The 20,908-nt window shown below is 41.4% G+C and overlaps 1 protein-coding gene across 2 annotated transcripts in view; it reads right to left on the reverse strand.

Moving 5' to 3' along the window:
- Window positions 1-20,908, reverse strand: part of CNTLN (centlein) — a 239,596-nt gene that overhangs the window by 10,364 nt on the left and 208,324 nt on the right. For both annotated transcript variants that reach the window (XM_089489430.1, XM_089489423.1), the window contains exons 24-25: window positions 11,828-12,025; window positions 8,202-8,279 (exon numbers count right to left, since the gene is read on the reverse strand). In XM_089489430.1, the coding sequence (XP_089345556.1) occupies window positions 8,202-8,279; window positions 11,828-12,025 (276 nt within the window). The remainder of the gene's footprint in view (window positions 1-8,201; window positions 8,280-11,827; window positions 12,026-20,908) is intronic.

Here is a 20,908-nt window from a genome sequence, read left to right on the forward strand (position 1 = left end):
TCCCCACTCTGATCAATATTTGATCCCAGATATGAAAATTATTTTACAGTCTGCCTTTGCCTTACGCAGGGGATCTGTTCCACCACCACCTCCGCATAAGGAAAAAAAAAATGTATATGCTCGAGCCCCATTAGATAAAATGGGGCACGTGCATGCTGCGTGGCCTTGCATGCGCGCCACTCTCCCACTGGCTTCCATGTAAGCTGGAAGCTTCCTGTAATAAGTCCGCTTATGGCGTGGGCTCACTGTACTATTTCTATTTCCTCATTGCCTAGATTGAATCTGTGTAAATTTTCTGTGGTCATTAATTTTGTTTTCTCTATGTTCAACAATAAGCCTGCCTTTGGAGGCAAATTATAGTGCAATTATTTTTATTTAGAAAATGAAAAACTCTTTTTCTTTTCACAGGGGAAATTAGTCCTTTGATATTTAAGGTTAATAACTTCATAATTCAAAACTTAAACCAATAATATTTTGAACAATTTGTGAGAGGTGTTATGGAATATGGGCATCTATTAAAAATTCCAAAGTAAATTTAAAAAAGTGAACAAAATATGACTACCAATCCTGAGGAACAGCAAAATAAGGACTCAGCAAATGCAACTGCTTTCCCAGCAGATAATGATCACCAATTAGCAGACATTAATCCTCGTTTGCATTAGCCTCCCAGCCTGAGGCCTACCATCAGCACAAAACAATACACATGCAAATCACTCCTGCATTCCCAGGCTCACACAGATATATAGACCCACTTTTTCCAGGCAAAGCATTCTCTGAAGATGCCAGCCACAGATGCTGGCGAAACGTCAGGAAGAAACTTTTCTGGAACGTGGCCACATAGCCCGAAAAACCCACAAAAAACTAGCCCGAAAAACCCACAAAAAACTAAAGAAAAAAAACATTCTTGGTTTCTTCGTCTTCTTCTAAGCTATTACAGTGCTACCTCGGGTTACGAAATTAATTCGTTCCGCGGCGCCGTTCGTAACCCGATACATTTCGCAACCCGAAAAGGCTTTCCGTTAGCGCTGGAAAGCCGCTAGCCGCGCTTTGCGTTTGAATTTCGCGCCGAAATTAATTTCGTAACCCGAAAAATCTTTCGTAACCCGGAACAGTTTTTTCCAATCTAACTTTTTCGTACCCCGGAAATTTCGTAACGCGATCAATTCGTATCCCGGGGTACCACTGTACTTCTTCCTTCTTCAATCAATCCTTCTTTGTTTTTTTCGTCACTTACAGAGATTTTCTTCTTCTTTGTCTGATAGTTTTGTTCTCAGGTCACTCTTTCTAATCTCATCACTCTTTTTATTTCTTCCTGATTCATCTTATCTGTCTGAAGATCCTTCTTTATCGTTGCTTTCCCTTTCCGCTGAGTCTTTTCCATTTCTCTTTTCAGAGCTCAATTGTCTCTCGAGTTCCTTCCTATGCTCTTTCCAAAAGTCGCTTGCCTTCTCAATTGAGTTTAACCTGAATCTCTTCTGATTCCAAGTAAGAGATAACCCTTCTATATCCTCCTATCTAAATGAGATTCTGTGGCGCTTTAGTTGTTCAGTTAGAAGTTTTCTGTAAAATATGTTCTGCCTGTAAGTTGAACAGATAGGATGAGAAGATGCAGCCTTGTCTGACCCCTTTGCCAATTGGGAACTATTATGTTTCTCCATGTTCCACCCTGACAGTGGCCTCCTGTCCTGAGTAAAGATTCCTCATTAGGACTATCAGATGTGTTGGCACTCCCATGTCTTTAAGGGCGTTCCATAGTCTTTTGTGATCTATGCAGTTAAAGGCCTTGGTATCGTCAATAAAGCACGTCCTGATTTTCTTTTGGAATTCCTTGGTGTGCTCCATTAGCCACCATATGTTTGTAATGTGGTCCCTCGTGCCTCTTCCTTTCCTGAATCCTGCTTGCACCTCTGGGAGTTCTCTCTCCATGAATGGTTGAAGTCTATGTTGCAGAATTTTGAGCATGATTTTGCTTGCATGAGACATTAGAGCTATGGTCCTATAGTTACTGAAGTCTTTTGCATCTCCTTTTTTGTGGATGGGGATGTATATTGATTGTTTCCAATCTGTTGGCCATTGTTTTGTATGCCATATCTGTTGACGTATGTTGGTGAGCACTGGTGTTGATTCTGTTAGTGTGGACTGAAGCAATTTAATTGGAATATCATCTGTTCCTGGTGATTTATTTTTTTCCTCATTTTTCTAATTGCCACTTCCACCTCTGTTTTTTAGAATTTGGGGTTCATCTTCTTATGACTTTTTGATCCTTATGTCCTTCATTTTGTTATCCCTTTTATATAGCAATTCTGTGTACTGCATCCAGTATCTTTTTATTCGTTTCTGATCTTGAATTATGTTGTTTTTATTGTCATAGAGTTTCCCAGTCCATGGTTTGAATTTTCTTTTGATTTCCTGGATCTTTTGGAATAGGTCTCTTGTTATTCCCTTTTTGTTGTTGTCCTCTATCTCTCTTCATTCATCGTTGTAGTGTTTGTCTTTATCTATTCGCAGCATTCATTAGACTGTAGCATTCATGGTTCTGAGTTTGTTCCTGTCTCCCTTTTGTTTTGCTTCTCTTCTTTCTTTTAATGCTTGTAGCATTTTATCTGACATCCATGGTTTCTTCTCTTTCTTTTTGACTGTGTACCAGCTGTGATTTGTGCTAGTTTCTGCATCTCAAAGTCTGAATAGTCAGACTTAAAATGCATGGCATTTTTTAAAAAAAAAAAAAAATTAATTGCTGATCCTTAACAGAGAGTTGCATTCTTTCAAAAAAAACCCCCAAACACTCCAAGAATAAGGATTTTGAAACTCATATATTCACTTTTATAAGCACAGCAAAGATGTGAGAGGCCACATATGGCCATTCCTGCTATGGGTGACTATAAATTCATAAAGTGTATTCTGGATAGCTACACCTCTCACAGGCTTCTGAATCAGGTTTTTGTGTAGTATTGATCTCCCAAGCTCTGTGTATGTTCTTATCCAGGGAGAGCTTTGATCACTCTGCATTAAGAAGTCTGTGGCACTGGAGAACCTCATCATTTCTTCTTCCCTCTCCAAGATGTTCTGAAACTAATACTTTTTTGCAGGGTTGAGAGATATGGATTTAAGTGACAGGATTTATGAAATAAAGATTTCTCTCTTCCCTCCCCACAGAATTATGTTTTAAGTGATAGAATATTCTACACTGAGGGGGGCATGTTTTAAGTGGAAAGAGTACCTACCTGGAAATGAATGATCTACATTACAAAGGGTTCTGCTTTACACTGAAGATCTGCTGACTTAGGGGCAATAATAGGAGTAAGCAATGTGTATCCCTCCAGATATCACTGGACAGCAACTGCCACAATATCTTCCTATTGACTAGGCTGGCTAGAGATGATGGAAACTGCAGGCCAACAACATTTGGAGGGCCATGTATTGCTCATCCCTGTCCTATAGGATTCTAAGCTGATGGAGAACTGTCACTCATTGCTGTGGAATACCTATGTGTGTACCACCTCGTGATATTGTCTCTATCATAGCTCTTACTGAGGATGTTGCAACATGTCTGTCATTTTTTGCTACCAGTTTTGTACTATTTGTGTTTTTCCCCCTGTCCATCCAGATTAAGTATGCATTAGACAGAGCAGCTAATCTCCCGAAACAGGAATGACATATTTCTCCTCTCCCTGGACAAGTTTGCTGTAATGGTCTAATTTCACTTGTGCATTTTCTCATATGGGGCAAGGGGTCACTTTGTGCTGAGAGAACACTCAGCTCTCACATACAGTTGCTGTGAGATTGCAAACCTGCTTGGTTTCATTTAGCAGCTAGGTGTTCAAGGTTCCCTGGAAGCCTATACCCCACACCTGCAAGAAAGATCATGGCAAAGGGGGAGGCCAGGTAGGCCCTCTACATCAAACAGCAAAGGAGCAGCTGCTCTTCCCTTTTCTGCCATATACCTATCAAGACAATACCTATCAATTAAGTATCAGAGCTTGGAAAGGTTACTTTTTTGACTGCAGTTCCCAGAATCCCCCAGCCTTTGTGGCCACTGGCTAAAACAGTAACTGTGAAGTCAAATGCTTCCACAGCTGGTGTCCACAGTTTTCTGTGGCTTTTCCGGGCTATGTGGCCAGCCACAGATGCAGGCAAAACGTCAGGAATAAACTCTTCCAGAACACGGTTACATAGCCTGGAAAAGCCACAGAAAACTATAAAACAGTAACTCTTTGTTATGCTGAGAACTGCTGCCTGAAACAGCTTCTCCCTTTCTCCTTCCAAACTCTTCTCCTATGCTATAATGTCTTTCAGATGGCAAGCATGACAAGAAAAACTTTATTATTAAACTTTGGAAGAGACTGTACAAGACTTCTCTGGCTGAAGAATGGGATCAAAAATGCTTTAAGCAAATAACCTGCCCAGAGATATGGTATTTGTTAACCAAGCACATTATACATACTTTTGGGGGGCAGCAAAGAATATTCTCTTTAAGTATTAAACATATAGAAAACACAGGTGGAAATGGAATGTATACCAGAGGTATGCCACGGTTTATGACTACACTCCTGGGGAATCTTTAAATGACAATAAAGAACAACTAGTGCTCACTATGAAATTGCTCCCTCCCAAATTCTAATGTAGCACTAAAATGGTGCATGTCAGCAATAAAAATAAAATGTCTATGACATTTTAAATGTTATCATACTGTCACAGTGGAATAAAATTAGCTTGAAAAATGATCTAAAGGGATGTGATGCTGTTCATTTATGTATAACAGCAACAGCAGCAGTTTCCCTGTGTTCATAAAGGTTTCTCCATTAAATTTACCTCCAGTCAATAATTAGGAGTCCACAAATAAACCTAGGCAATTAAATCAATACTGTTGGGCAATTATGTTCTAGAGGCCAGGCTCAATGGCACAAGAAGACACTATATCAAACTTCAGTATTAAGTGATCTCATGTACTTTGCTGCAAGACATTTTGCAAGAGAAATAGAAAAAGAGGGGAGGAGAACAAGCCCAGCATATCACCAAAACTGAAGAAAAGGTCTGAAATGAGATATGTGAACCTTATATGGGGCCTTTAAGTCTTCTAAGTCTCTCTTAGCATATGCTTAGTCTCTACTTAGAGACAGAGTCTCCACACTACCCACTATTTGCCAGAAACGTGGGCTGCCATCTGCAAAAAACTGGATGCATGCAGTTACAGTTATGACACAGAAATCATTTTGGGGGGTTTACAAGTGGAATCTTCACGCTTTTCATAAATATATGCCAAAAGATAGATTGTTTCTTTAGGCCCACTCTCATGAAGTTTTCTCGCAATGACATTTACAACAACATTAATTCCACATAGGAAAATGGTACAGAACCTTGTGTACTGGTTGACATGTCAAACAATATGTCTATGTGGCTGCAAAACTATGGCAAAGACTTAAAGTGAGGAAAATTTTAATCACATTCCATAAATTAAAAGAAAACTGAGAATCCATTTCAATCATTTGAGGGGAGGGGGGTCCTTGTAAAAGTCATTTAAACCAACTGAGAAGTCACATCCTTCACACTGGATCTATTCAACTGGTTTGTGTCTCTGTGGTAGCAAAAATGCGGCACTGTATAATACAATTTAAATCTTAAATAAAAGATTTACTTGGCATTAAAAACATTTACATGGGACTTAGCTTCATTTAATTCTCTGGGGCTTGTTGCTAATTAAATAGGTTCACAGCGTAAATACTTTAGTCTTGTTGAACTCAAAAAAACTTGCCTCATGCCACGCCTTAATTATATTTCAAATGGTAGCCTAATGTTTCCCTAATGAAGTTTTACTAACAGTCAGGCAGAAAAAAAAACCATCAGCGATACCTTTATTGGCCAACCAAAATGCACAATATACTTGTTGCAAGCTTTCAAAGCTCCATGGGCTTCTTCATCAGGGAGAAAATTATAGTGTGAATCTCTGGCATCTGAACACATTCAGATCTTCCCTCAATTTTCTACTGGTGCAGATGTAACTCCGGAGAACTTCAGCTATGGTTAAGAGAATGGGATGGGAGATTTACCTAGCAGCATGTTCTTTCATTTGTATTCCCCCAGAAACTGTGTTGTATCGGCATCATTGTGAAGTATAGTTAAACTAACTGCAGTTCTGTCTTAACTATGATTTCTGACCAAATCTTGGCTAAGACAGAACTCTCTTTAGCAGTAATCACAGTAATCATCAATAACTATATAACATTTTGCAAGGTTAATGATCATGAGAAGTGAAGTTCAAATCCATGCCAAGAGACAGGGGAGCAATGCTAACAAAGCTAGGGATTGGGTACTTGATTCTGTTGCTAGCTCCCACTCTCTGAACCACAGTCAAGGAACCACCAAAGTTACATATGAATCAAGGAAGGGTTCTATAATTTACACTTCCTACTGTGAATTCGTGGTTCTTACTTTTCAGGGACTTCTGGACAAGGAAACCATTGACACTCCTTTAATAAAATGTGTTTTCTGATAATTAATTAATAGCAGCCATGGCTATAATAATGCATTGTAAGTTTTGATCATATAGTAAAAAATATGCCCTACTTTTAAGTGGTTACATAGATTGAATGAATCCTATACATTTGCTGCTCTGAACAGAATTAAAGCAACAAAAATCCAACTGTTTGCAGAACAAAAACCTAACCTTCTCATAAACATATTATTTTATTAAAAGAAGCACTTCTTCCCAAGTAGCAAAACTAATAGGATAACAAACGTTACAGTGGAAAGAAGTTTAAAAACCCAGTTTATGTTTTCAGCCATCTTGAAACAAAGGCTGCTATGACTAGAAAAGCAGGGCTCTCACCTGCCAATAAGCTGCCCTTGATCACTTACAAGAGGGGAGCCTCCCAACAGACTGTGTGCGAATTAAAAAAAAAGACTTGAAAGAGGAGAAAAAGTATCACACAGGTCACAGCGGCAGTCTCAATGGACCCCTCAGGGATTTCAACTAGTCTCAGCCTTGTCATCCTCTATGCAGCTTTCCACTCTGCCCAGAAAATGTCGATAGGAAAATGTTTGAGGGGCCTCTGGTGGAAATTTTTTCATTCTTTCTGCATTGACAGGATGCCAAATCAATATTTACTTCCCACTAACAAGCTGCTTGAGGTCTCAGTAGAAAATATTGTAGAGAATGCGGGAAGACATGGTAATAAACAGCTGTCTGGCTGTGAGGAAAACATGAATTGACTGGAAACAGGTCCATAGTAAAAGGTCACTGAAACCCATGAACTCCTCAGGTGTCCATATCAACTACTAACTTTAAAGGCACATAATAAAAAAAAAATCTCTTTTTCCTAAGACGTGTGAGGGAATGGATCCTTTTCTCTCTACCAAGAATATAGATGGATTCAATAATTTAATTAATACATTTGCCAAGATGTGTGCTTGTCTCCCTAGATATTTCATTTTCTCTCTGTAAAGTTAGCTCAAACAAATCTAGTGTTAACCTTTCCTCTATTTCATGCAAAGCCTTTAAGCTGAACAGAAAACAGTGCTTAGGAAACAGGTGAAATTCTATGCATTTTTTTTTAAAAAATACATATTTTGTTTCAAAACTAGACATTTAAATATACTTTGACTGAAGCACCCCACGAGGCTCCCAGATTCAAGTGAATTCTACTTTGGGAGCCCCAAAGTTATTCAACATATCTTCATTTTCTCTACTTTTAGCTGAAGCTTAAAGGGATGGGTCCCATATTTCTAGAAAAGTGCAATATAAATCAAACCATTCAGTAAATCAATGAAAAGTGAATTTCGAGTTGCATCATTTTCAGTGGCACCCTCTACCACTCTCCCTTTGACATATCAGGCAAGAAATGGGCTGCTCCTCACCCAGCTGATGACCTTCCCAGTTTGAAAATAAGAGGTGGCTTAGCAGGACTGCTTGCTGAGTAACAACTTCCTCCTGCTCTTTTGGCCTAGCCATCACCAAAATCTTCATGCAGAGAGCCAGGGACTCCTTAGCTAAGCTGTATTCTCAACCAGCTAGACTGAAGAAATTTTTCACTGATCCTCTGCTCAGAAAGGTGGTCATAATTGCTTATAACCACAGTAATTTTTGCTGGGCAAAATGGTGTGAAGACACCATCTTTCTCTCTGAGTCAGTTGTTGTCTTCCATGCAATAAACAATCGTCTTCAGACTTGATTGCAACTGATGAAGGAGAAAAGAAGTGATTACCTGTCCTTCAAGAAGCTTCTGTAAGTAGGACATCCATTCTTTGTCACTTGCATAATCCATTTTCATCTGTTCTGTTTCCTAAAAATAAAGTAATTATTGGTGCATTACAATTTTTCAGCAACACTGTGGGGAAATTGAAAGCTATGAGCCTTTGCTTAAAATACCACACTACTTGACGCAAGGAATATGAAGGAGAGAGAGAGCTGCTTCTCCCAGATGACATTCAAGTTATACTTTCTTCAGGTCAACCCAAACTTTGGAGCAGTGATTCCCAAAGTAGGTGGTACTATACACCTGGGGAAAGTGGAAAGATCCAGGAGGGCAATAAGGGAAAAAGAGGGCTGCAGGGATACCTTCAGTCAAGGGGAACTAGTGGCCTTTAGGGTCATCATGGGGATGAGGAATTAGGGCACATGGTGGTGTGGGAGGAACAGAGGCAAAAAGGAGGTTTAACATTTGGGACCCTGCTTAAGCTTTGCCTGGACCTGACTGGCAGGTTGGAGCTGTGCTGCTGCTCCTGATTTTTTTTTTTTTTTTTTTTTTTTTGTCAGATAGGCTGACAGAAGAGGTAGCAGAAAAAACAATGTTTGTATATGGGAGGAAGGAGAGAATGACTTGAAGCTGTGGGGTGAATGCATGTCTCTGGGAAAGAAGAGAGAGGAGTATCCAAGGTCGATTCTTCAAAAGAGTCCTTCATCTCTCTTGCCTCTCTTGGACTGACAGTCCTTCCTCAGTGGGGAGAGAAGTGGGAAACCAGATGCACCCCTCTCTGTCCTGGAGAAAGAGGACCGAGAGTCCTTTTTTCCTAGGGAGAATCTTCTCCATCACATCTCATCACCTTTGATGCAACAACTGAGTAGCTGGTTAAGCAGTGAACCTCTCGCCCAAGTCAGTCTTTGTTGCAAGACTAGCACAGGTGAAAGGCTTCTTGGTCACTTCTTGACTGGCTGTTTGGTTGCTGCTCCCTTTGTACTCGGACACCCTGGGAGCAGCAACCAAGCAGCCAGCCTTCCTTTTGCTATAAGGACAGCATGGCTGCATGGGCAAGAGGGGAGCCACTTCCTCTCTATTCACACATAAGAGGCTGAAGCACAGGCAGTGGCAAGTTTAGTGCATCTGAGGCAGATGCCGCTGGCTGCTACAGAAACAGTCGTCCTAATACCAAGAAATGGCCATTGGAGGCGCTAAGGTTATCACCCAAGAGGATAGGGAGAGGTAGCTCAAAAAGTATGGAGACCCACTGCTTTATTGCTTTCACCTCAATGAGTCTCCAACATGCAATTAATTTGGATGTCAACTCTATGGTTCAGGAAGCAAACTTGGACTCCACAATCAATAGATAAGCAACTATCAAACTTTTATTACAAAATATGGTAGGTTCAGACTATTGGCACTTGCAGGGAGGTGTTGTTTGAAAGACAATTTCAAAATCCTGGGGAGCCATAAAACAAGTAAGTTTATCGCATGGGGGTTAAACCGCTCCCCAGCGCGTTCTAACGGGGGCGAGAGGGGGCGCGCACGGAACACGATGGGCACCGGATTGGGCCCAAAACGCGACTTTATCGCACGGGGGGATGCCGCCGCCGCGCGTTCCCATCGCGTCCCAATTCGGTATCCCCCCGTGCGATAAAGTCGCGTTTTGGGCCCCATCCGGTGCCCATCGCGTTCTGTGCGCGACCCCGCTCGCCTCCATTAGAACGCGCTGGGGAGCGGTTTAACCCCCATGCGATAAACTCTAAGGTCTGACACTTACATTTACTACCAATGCAACCTTGGAACTTTAAGCTGGAACAATAATACAAATGATTATATTTTTTTTTAAAAAAATGTATTTCTTAAGAGTCTAAAATTGTTACAAAGGGATTTGTAATCTAAAGCGTGGTGCAGACTGCCCCAAAGGGGCGGCCTGCAGCCATCCCTGTTTGCGCCGGATTGGGGCCAGGGCAACCTCACTGGCCGCCCCTGTGGCCCCAATCCAGCGTTTTTCCAGGCCAAAGAGAAGCAGCAAAATGCTGCTTCTCTTTGGCCTGGAAAAGGGGTGCCCTGGCGCCTTAGGCCCCTTTCTCTTATGCATCGCTGGCACGGCCGTTTGGTTGCCGCACCAACAATACATGTGCTGAAAAGGCGTTTTGTTTCGGAGCTGATTTCTGCGCTAAAGCCAGGCTGCATAAGCGGCCTGGGGTGGCATGGAGATGTCACACCCACGCTGTGCTGTTTGGACATGGTGTGCGTGTGATGTCACAATGGTGGTGCCCGTATGGACGGGATGCCACCATTACAGCACCGCCGCGCCGTGCTAGGGTTAGGGACCGTGTGGTTGCCGTGCAGTCCTTAACCCTAAAATCAGCGCCAGCACAGTGCAAAAGGGTGGTCTGTACCGCGCCTAAGATAGCTATAATAAACCTGTTAAACTGAAACATGACACATGACTCTTGATTGATTAACTTCATTGTTTAACACCCCATAAATTGTTTAAAGGATGTTTCCCAATGGGAGATAGACCAGCAGGAAAAAAATGCTGACGGGTTCAAAAGACACTGGGGGAAATGTGGCAGAACAGTAAAAACCAAGGAATCTTTCACCTAACAATGGGACTCCATCTTGGATCAATGTTTTTCAGTAGCCCACATGCAAATATTGGATTGTCATATGTGTTTTGTTAGCATAAGCTAATGTGGTTATGTGCTAAAGTGCTTTAAAAGCTCAGTGCTCTGACATGAAGTAAAACAGAAAATCAAAATCTTTACAGCATGGAGAATGGACACTTGCCTAAAACAGCAAGAAACAAAGAAATGAGAAATAAGATAGATAATGATCAAAAATCCATGCAGCTGATTTTTATTTGGGTTGACTGGTATATGAAGGCTGTTAATGAAGGTTTTATTTATGATGTTTTGGAAAATATTTATGAGGTATTAAGTTAATAAATGGCTCACAAGATCCTGTCCTCATATAACCATGGAATTAAGGATAAAAAGCCTAGAATGGAATTGCTTGCTTTTCAGGGAAAAATCATTTTGAGCTGTTATCCAATGGTGCTTTAAAAACCTTCCAACATATAAGGAAAACCTACTTAAGATGCAGTATTAGAAATGTACATGGTACAACTCCTATGGAGGAAAACTGTGAGGCATAAAAAGAGAAAAGGACAAACTGAGATTAAATAATCCAATTAAATATCCACCAAACAGTGATACCTTTATTCAAGACATGCCCCTCCATACCATCTTAACTAAGAAGAGAAACAGAAAAATGCAGGCCTATGACTAACATCTTCAATTTTTGTCTCCTGTTTGGTTTATTAACACCTTGCCTGCTGAAGAAGCCAGTGAAGCTTTGAAAGATTGCAACATATATATTGTGCATTGTAGTTGGCCAATAAAAGGATCACTGTTTGGTGGATTCTTTATTAGAATTGCTAAATCGCCAACACGGCTACTCCTGGATGTTTTTAAGCTAAAAGCACCATTCACCACTAAAACAAAAAAGAAGGCAAAAAGGAATTCATAGTGAACCATATATTACATTTCTCGAACTCACCGATTTAAATGGAGCTATGCCAATCCAAACAAGTAAAAAGACCTGTTATTGACTCTTAGGGGGAAAAAGAGCTTGTAGTAGCTTACCTCATCATCTCCAACTTCAAGTATATCATCTAAATCTGTCTTGGAAATATTAAGGATAGATGCTGCCAAGTACTGGGCTCGGTGAACAGACTCTTTGGAAATGCTGGGGCCACATTTTTTCTCTTCTTGTAGCTTTTTGGCACATCTGATTCTTGTTCTCATCTCTTTTACATTATGTTGTAATTCAGTGGCCAAAGTCTAAGAAAGTGGAATAGATAAATTTGGATATGTTTGATCAATCCATTCCCCATCCCCATTTTCACACAGTGAGTAAACATTCAAAACAAAGTCACTTCAAAACATATTCCACGTTTCCTTTTGTAAAGCTAATGATTCAATCCAAAGCCTCACAAAACACTCTGCATTACAACAGGAAGAATCCACTCCTGTAAAGTGGGCCCTTGGTATCTGCTGGCATTTGGTTACAGACACACACACACACACACACACACACACACACAGACACGGATACCAAAATCCATTGATGTTCAAGTCCAATTAAAAACAATGAATAGTAAAATTGTGACTCTTATATAAAATGACAAAATCAAAGTTTCATATAGATTTTTTGAAAAATTCAAAATAACAAATAGGCAAATAACTTTTGAGGAGCAATTATGAAGGGAAAAATATTTTCTGAAATTAGTCTCAAAAAGGTTCTCTATTGGCTTAGGGTAAAAGGGAATGAAAGAAGAGAGATCTTCCTCTTAAGAAGGAGACCTAAATCCCAGCTAGATAAGTTGGACTTATCTACATGTCAAACAATTCACTGAATGGGTTTAATCTAGTTGGGACAAGCCAACTGGATACTAGCTGAAGTCTCCTTGCAAAAGAGCATGGGATGGAGGATTCTAGTTAATTCTAGGAGCTTAAACAATCCCATCTGTCCAATTTACCTGAAGCCAGAAAGAAAAATTGTGTTGAATTGACATATATGCTGGGAATGAGCACAGAGTTTTGCAACTAAAGCTGGCGCTCAGTATCCGTGGATTTGCCATCCATGGATCCAAGCATCCACGGATGACAAGCCTGCATTGTCACCGATGACAGCATGTGCACTTGGCCACGTGGCCATTAGGGACAGTCCCCATTGTCACGGCAGTGTGTGCATGCTGTTGTGCCACCATTAAGCCAATTGTGCCTAACACGGTCGCACTGTGGGTTTTGGTATCCATGGGGGTCTGAAACAGATCCCCCGTGGATACCAAGGGCCTACTGTATTGGTGTTGCTGATTGTTCTATCTGCCTAAAAATAGGCCTATAGCATCAGGTTAGGAATGACTTCAAGCCATGCTCTAGGCTAATGGTTTTCAAACTTTTTTTTACCCTTTTTACCCTTGTGATGTCACAGCTCTCCACTAGACACAGTATATGAATAAAAATATTTTGCCTCTTTAGTGTTCATATTTTCATTCACACATTTAGGTATATTTATATTTAATATATTATAAGGAAATAGCTCTCCTGCCTCAAGCAGAGGCATCCAGTTCCTTCCTTGCTTTTCTCTCTCCCCACCCATCCCAGGACAGAACAAGATTGGGAAGCAAAGGAGGAGGGATCAAGGCCTCCAAGCCTTGCAACCCCCTTGATCAATTCTCATGCCTGCTGCCCCCCTCCCCTCCAAAGCTGGTCCTTCCCCACAGCTTGAGAACCACTGCTTTAGGCCTACCATTACCACATGCTGTGCATTATTTGAACACATCAAAAACAATGGTAAAATTGCAACATTCTGTAGTGGAATTAAGAAACTGGAGACAGGATTTGCAACACTGGGACAAAGTAATATTTACTACTGCATTCCTTGGTAGAACCATAAAACTAGAAGGCAATGCTGCAATCCACTCCATGGATTTCAACTGCTGATAAGCACCTTTAACTGAATACTGGATTGCAGCCCAAATGACTAATCATCAAATAGGACTTTAATAACACATACTCCACTGATTTCTCTCCCTCCCCCTTGTGCTGGATTCTCATGGTAAATGTAAAATTATCCTCAGTGTTCCCCTTCCATCAGTATCACAAGGTAAACATTGTAGTGTTCAATATGTTTTTAATTTTGGTAGCAGATAATTAAATGGCAAAAGAGATAGAAGTCTTTACAATGGAAGCTCACATATGTTTTAGAGGCTCATGATCTCTTTTCCCACCAGAGTACTACAGAAGATAGAATTCCCTCTGTGAAAACCTACCAATTCAATCCTTCTTAAGTAGCTAATAAGTTCAATGCTGAGTATGTAAGGGAATGATCAAACAGTTTCACAAGCCATACTAGCTCATACTGATATGATGGAAAAGAGCAAGAACCACATAAATAACACTGAATTGCTGTGTAGGTTTACAGAGATGACACCTGAAATATTCAGCCTGTCTTAACCAGGTAGTATTCAACCATGATCAAAACCAAATACTATCTTGTTAGCCAAAAAGCTCTAGCATCATACTGGCAGCAAATAATTAAAGAGCAAAAAAGTGGCTCATGATGAAAAGGTAAGCAGAAGTATGGATGAAGAATGTGTTAATATGCAGAACGAAGATATGCGCCCAGATGTTCTATGAATATATGGCAATTTCCTACTTACTGCTTATAAACTGCTGTGAAGGTAAAGCTGATAAATACCCCCCCCCCCATTGTTAGAGTCAGAAAACAACACATAAACACCCAACACCACTCTTTGGAACTGTCCCTGAAGGCAGGAATAGACACATTGCAATATATCCCCCCCCCCCCCCCGGTTGCATCCACAAAGTGGGTCCAAGAAGAAACTGGCAGGTGACATCAAAACCTGCTGAGCAATCAGCAAAATAACAGCAGTGATCACATTCCTCATGTCTCTCCCAGTAAACATAGTCTATCAGGGTGACCAAAATGGATTTCCCTCCCAAAACTGGCCGGAAACTGAATTGGAATACGTGTGTAGAGCATGGAACAGTAAGAATCAGGAAATGAAAGAGGGAACTGACACATAAGGGAAATAAGGAGATCTCAAAGGAATTCTGGTTTATGAAACCATGGGTTAATGCAATGCCTTAATGTTATGCCCTGTTTAGTTTAGGATTATAGAGCATAGGGTAAAGGGAGTTACTTACCATTTCCCCCTTAAAAACACAGTAGGCATATATGTATGTGGAGCAAAAAAAAAGTAATGAATGATTCCCTTGCATAAAGCATTGAAACACATATAAAATTGATTTCGGTAATATTAAGCTTGTTTATTGGTGTGCTGGGTAAAATACTCTGCTCTCCAATCTTCAGTGTATTCAAAACATGTTCATTAGAGAGCAGTTGTAAACGTATTTGAAATGTTTCTAAAGAGATTTCTCTAATTTTAAAATCTATTTATTATTTCCTCTTATTCACTTTACAATCTGAGATTTGGGTAATCTGGAATCAATAGTTGCAATAGACTACTCCTAAGATAATTTTCCTAATACATCTTGAGAATAGCTTGTTTCGGTTATTTTGGCAGCTTATCAGCAGTCAACTTGAGGGGGGGGGGGAAGATAATGGAGATAAGCAGCAGAACAGAGGATGAACAAGACAGTGTACTAATAAATCCGTGGGAATAGGTCAACAAAAGAAAATGGAAACCTCTTCATTTACTCCATCAGTTAGTTACTTGGCTCTGGGACCATATTATGTGCTTCCTCTTGTTTGTTTTACATTGTTTTTCTTCATTCCAGCATTGGTGACTGAAAGATGCAATTTCTCAACATATGAGGACATTTAAGGGCACTTGTCGCTGGGACATACTGCCCTTTGTGTGTGCGTGTGTGTAAAATTCTAATCTGATGTTCTATTATAAAGAGATACGATCACAGACACTGGGGTTTGAACTTGCCATTTCCAATAGAGGTACGTTCTTTTCCTGATCAGCAACTGTGGATTGTGAAAGCCCAAGCCTCAGAATTCTTTTTAAGAGCAAAATGAAACAAACAGGTTGAAATCTTTGGCTTAGTTAGGCTTGGTATAAATACTTGAGATCTTTCCTTCTGCTTTTCACTGGGCAACAGAATAGACCCTGGTGGTAATACATATCAGGTTTAGCTCAAATCCTCCATATTTAGATTTGACTGTGGCCACCTATACTTCCCCTTACAATAAAGCAACAACCACCACTAGATCTAGTCTAACGTTCTGATTATGTTTTCACATAGTGCAGAAAAACCATGCAATTTTGCTGGAGGTGGTAGGAATGTCTCTAGACTTTAGATTGTGTATAGCCTCCAGTATTTAATAGGGATGTGCGTTTGGTGTGTGTGGGGGAGCTGGAGCGCATGGGAGAGAAGGAGAAAGTGGCCAGGCAGCAGCTGGAGGAGGAGAAGAGGGGAAGGCCACAGGAAGGCTGTCTGAGGGAAGGTGTGTGCAATTGGCCCTTGCCAGCTGCCACAGCAGTAAGGAAATGCCCAGAGGGGGGACAGCTAGGTGAAGGGAGGGGCAGCCAGGATGGGCAAAGCAGGAGAAAGGAGGTCCTTTCCTGCCCTCCCAAGATAGGCTGCACCCTGCCAGCATCTGTAAGGGAAGGTCTGGGGGGGGGGGCAGATGAGCCACACCAGGCTGTGGCAGACTTTGGGTGAGACTGCAGCGGTCTGGCCAGGCAAGGCAGTTGCCCCCCCCCCCCCCCCCCACACACCAGGTGACATCAACCAGAGGCACACCACTGGGCTGGAGAACTCATTCTGATCTCGGAATGAGTGAGCCATGGCAGGGCAAAGGACCATTTAGATAATAATAATAATAATAATAATAATAATAATAATAATAATAATGTTTATTTATATACCGCCCTTCTAAAAACTTAATCAAGGCGGTTTACAACAGATTCACATAACAATAACATAACAATGCATATCTCAGTACAACAAATCTCAATACAAATCTCAATACATCACAATAGTATATAGCAATACATTTCAATACAGTAAATATCAATTCAAATCTCAGTACATGACAATAGCAATAACAATGCATATCTCAATACAGCCAGCAGCAAAACAGCACAATACAATAAAATACAATATCAAATTTAAAACAAGCTAGCCGGGGCACAGCTCAGTGCCTGCCTCCCCCAGGACAAAATAGTTGCGCAACTGCGCACCTGCGCAGTTGTGATGGTTTCAGTCCGAAGGCGGCCTCCCTGTGGCGATGCGCAGATGTGCAGGTGTCCTCTCCGCCCAGGGAGCCGCCCGGCAGCGACAGCAGCAGCAGCAACTCGCACAGTTCCTTGGAGGCAGGCACGGGGGGTGGGACCTCCACAGTGCAGAAATGGGTTGGTCTGGATCTTCCCAGAAGATCTGGAGCATCAGGTATGTTATTTTACTCAGTTTTAGTGCTGCTTATTATTATTATTATTATTATTATTATTATTATTATTATTATTATTTGTCTCCCACATCTTCCAGAGGATTGAGGCCAGTAACAGCAGAGGTCAAATACAATTTATAGCCCAGGTGTTGTGTGGAATGTGCCCGACATTGTTCAGATTGCTTGTACCAGAACTGAGGTTTAAGATATTCGGTGTCCAAACAGGACAATGCCAGAATGGTGGATAAATGGGCCTTTTGGCCTGGGCAGACAAGGCCCTTGTCAAGAAACAGGATTTCTTACCCTCCCCTCTCCCAATGCAAACCAGTGGAGACAGAGCTCTCACCATGGACCTTGTGTGGGGAAACAGAAAGGCCTCACTCCTGAAAGAGCATGTAAACTCTGGGAGTTGGGGAACCCCAAAGCTATCAATGAATATTTTATTTATTTATTTTTTAAAAAGGGGCGGGGAGAGGAAGGAATACGAATATAATTTTTAATCTGAAAAATGATTTTTTAAAACTGCAGATCCCTACTAAGGATCAAGTGGGCATTCCTGTTGCTCCTTGTGCTAGAGCAACCTTATGCTGGAAATTGATTTTAAAGATGCAGAACTTTCCTTATATTGCAGCACCTGGATGTCATGGCCAGCCAAGATCAGCTCTCGGAGGATGAGGAGGAGGATGAGCCTCCTCCAGAGCAAGGGCTGATTGAGGCAACGCCAGGTGTTAGTTCTGCTCTGCCAGGTCCCAGCTGTGATCCTCCAGCCCCAGAGGAGGAGATTCAACCAGGTCCTAGTGCCACAGAGAGGCTTCCTTCGGTACCACAGCCTAGTGGTGAGTCTGGAGACGAAGCTTGCCTGCAGGTGCCTTCCTATCAAGAGAGAAGGGCCGAGAGTGCTTGCAGGCGCAGATCCAGGAGGATTGCAGAAAGACAGTTAGCAAATCAGCCTCAGGTGGCTCGAGGGAGAGCTTCCCTGATTTAAGTGGAAGAGAGGTTTGAGTTTGTTGCTAGAGTTTATTGCATGAGCCCTTGGTGTGATTGCTGTCGCTCTAGCTCCAGACATCTTGTTACCTTGCTTCCTTGCTACCTTGACCTCGGACCGGACCTTTGTTATCTCTTGGCTATTGTGACCTCGGACTGTTTTGACCACGCTGCTTTCTGGCTTCCTGACCTCGGCTCGTCTTTCGGCACGCTTGACTTTCTGCAACCCCGACACCGGCTTGTTTCCTCGGCTTGCTCTTTGACTGCTTCTCCACAAGGTTTGTTTGCCTACACGTATCAGCATAAGTCAGAGATTGCTGGCAGCAATCCCGGACACTGGAGTAGGGTATGCCAACTGCAGTGTCAGACTAACCTCAACAAAAGGAAGAGGCATTCTCTTATTGTAGTCAGTACCCCTGAAACTTTTCTTAAAGGGTTTCAGTTTCCAAGAATCTTAAATGTTCTCAAAGACCTAGAAATAAAGGGCACCCTATTATTGACCCTATCTGATATTCTCTCAGAAAATACATTTTGAGTATTAGCTAAAGTCCACTAACATTTTGTTCAGCTTTGTAAGTCTGTGCTTTGATCTACTGGCAACTAATAAATTAAGAACAGCTACTCTTGTACAGTGCTTAGAGGACAGACCTTTGCACTAAAACTGCCAGCGTTTCACACCATGGAGCATTTGTATTGCAAGCACTATTTTTTCCAAGTTATAGCTGAATGAGGAGGGCAACTTGATGTTAATAAGACATAAAACCAAGTTCTAACAAAGATCTGTGGAATTCAGCTTTCACAAATGATTCTGGATGCTTTGGACTGAAGCACCCTTTGTCTTGCATGACTTACCTTCAAGATTTTATCAGCAGATTATTCAAGAAGAAACATGAAAATACTATTTGCCTCTTAAAATGTCTATGATGTCCCCCAACCAAACAGGATGTTCAAGGCAATTTATAATTTCATTAAAACAGATCAGTCAACAATAAAACACAGATTAGATTAAACAATTAAAATGTGATTATAGTTGTCCAGAAGAAGAAAGCAAAATAACTAACTAAATTAAATGTCAAGCCATATCTGAATCTTCTTTCGAAGGATGAGACAAGAGCCTGGGACACTAATTTGAAAAGAATATATAAGTAGCAGTACAATAAACAAAACAAGAGAGACAGAGAGCAAGCAGACAAGAAAATCCAAAACCTAGTCCCCAGGCCCACAAAGTGTAGGTTAAGAGTGCATACTACATGGGGGACAGTGGGAAGAAAAATGAAAGACAGTGTTCCTACCTAATATTTCACTTACAACAGCATGGAATCCCCAATTTATTTCTAAGTACAGTGCACCCATGCCATACGCAAGCTCACCATACACAGACTCAAGGTCACGTGGATGCTAAGCCCCAGTTTTATCAATGGTGCTTGCGCCCATGGCGCCCGCGCACTACACAGGAGCTCGCCGCCATTGAAAACAACGGGACTTGAGATACCACAGTATTTCTCTTACGTATCCCCCCCCCCCCCCCCGGAACTAAGCTGAACCTATCATGAGGTTTTCTTGGCAAGATGTGTGCAGATAGGGGTTGTAATTGCCTTCCTGTGAGGCTGAGAGAGAGTGACTTGCCCTAGATCACCCAATGAGTTTTCATTTGCCAAGCAGGGATTTGAACACTGGTCTCTTGGAGTTCTAGTCCAGTTCTCAAAGAACTACACCATACTGGCTATCCTTAAATCACAATTATATTTACCAGCTTCAAAATAAATCAATATAGTCTGCCCTTCGGATCCATGGGGGATGCTCCCCACCCCCATGGGTAAAGAAAAACATAAGATCTCAAATCCCATTGATTTTAATGGCAAAGACGACATGCATGCAGCTGTGTGCATGTGCCTCCGCTGAAAGCAACAATGTTAGAGCTGCTGTATTTTGTTTATGAGACATGGAGAATATTTCCCACTAGCTGATTTGCTTAGCATTTTGACTATTTCAGAATGTACATTCTGGTTGACTCAGATATGTCTCTGCAGATACAAACCCATGCTAGCTAACTGACAGTAGCTTTGCATGCTATTTCCCATCATAAGGGAAGAGTCAGCCAGCGCCACTTACAACAACTATGGGAATCCTTGATCCTTAAAATGCTGCTGGATTGCTTTTTCCATCATCCATTACCATGACTAGATTGCCTAGAACTAATGGGAGATAGTATCCATGAGCTGTAGGGCCACAGATTCTGAGTTACAAGAAGCTATAGCCTTTCTTAAGTAGCTAAATGACTGCTAACCAGCTAGGAATAAAGTATTGGACATTTCAGCACGCATGCAAGTGGCAGGTTTCTGGACAACACTATTTTTACAGGGATCAGTTATAATAATAAAATAATACAATCTTTATTTATATTTCCCGCCTCTCCTCATGGAGAGCATTACAACAAGCACAAGTTATCTAAAATTACATCAATTAATGAACAAGACAAATTCATAAAATTAATACAGTCCATAGCTATATAAAATTAGTGGAAGATAGGGTATTACAGCGGTTCCATTATGGTGGATCAAATGGATGGGCCCGCCGGAAGAGATCCGTGTTAAGTGCTTTCTTAAAAGCATCGAGGGTGTTGATGCGATGGATCTCCTCAGGCAGGTTGTTCCAAAGTCTGGGGGCAGCAGCAGTAAATGTCCTGTCATAGGTTGATTTCAGTCTGATTTTGGGGTACTCTAGTAATATCTTTCCAGATGTCCTGAGTGTGCGGGGCGGATTGTGTAGGAAGAGGCGTTCCTTCAAGTAAC

The sequence above is a fragment of the Sceloporus occidentalis genome, unplaced genomic scaffold (assembly GCF_023333645.1).
Source record: "Sceloporus occidentalis isolate IW3139 unplaced genomic scaffold, rSceOcc1.0.p SCAF_1, whole genome shotgun sequence".
In the NCBI taxonomy this organism is placed as follows: Eukaryota; Metazoa; Chordata; class Lepidosauria; order Squamata; family Phrynosomatidae; genus Sceloporus; species Sceloporus occidentalis.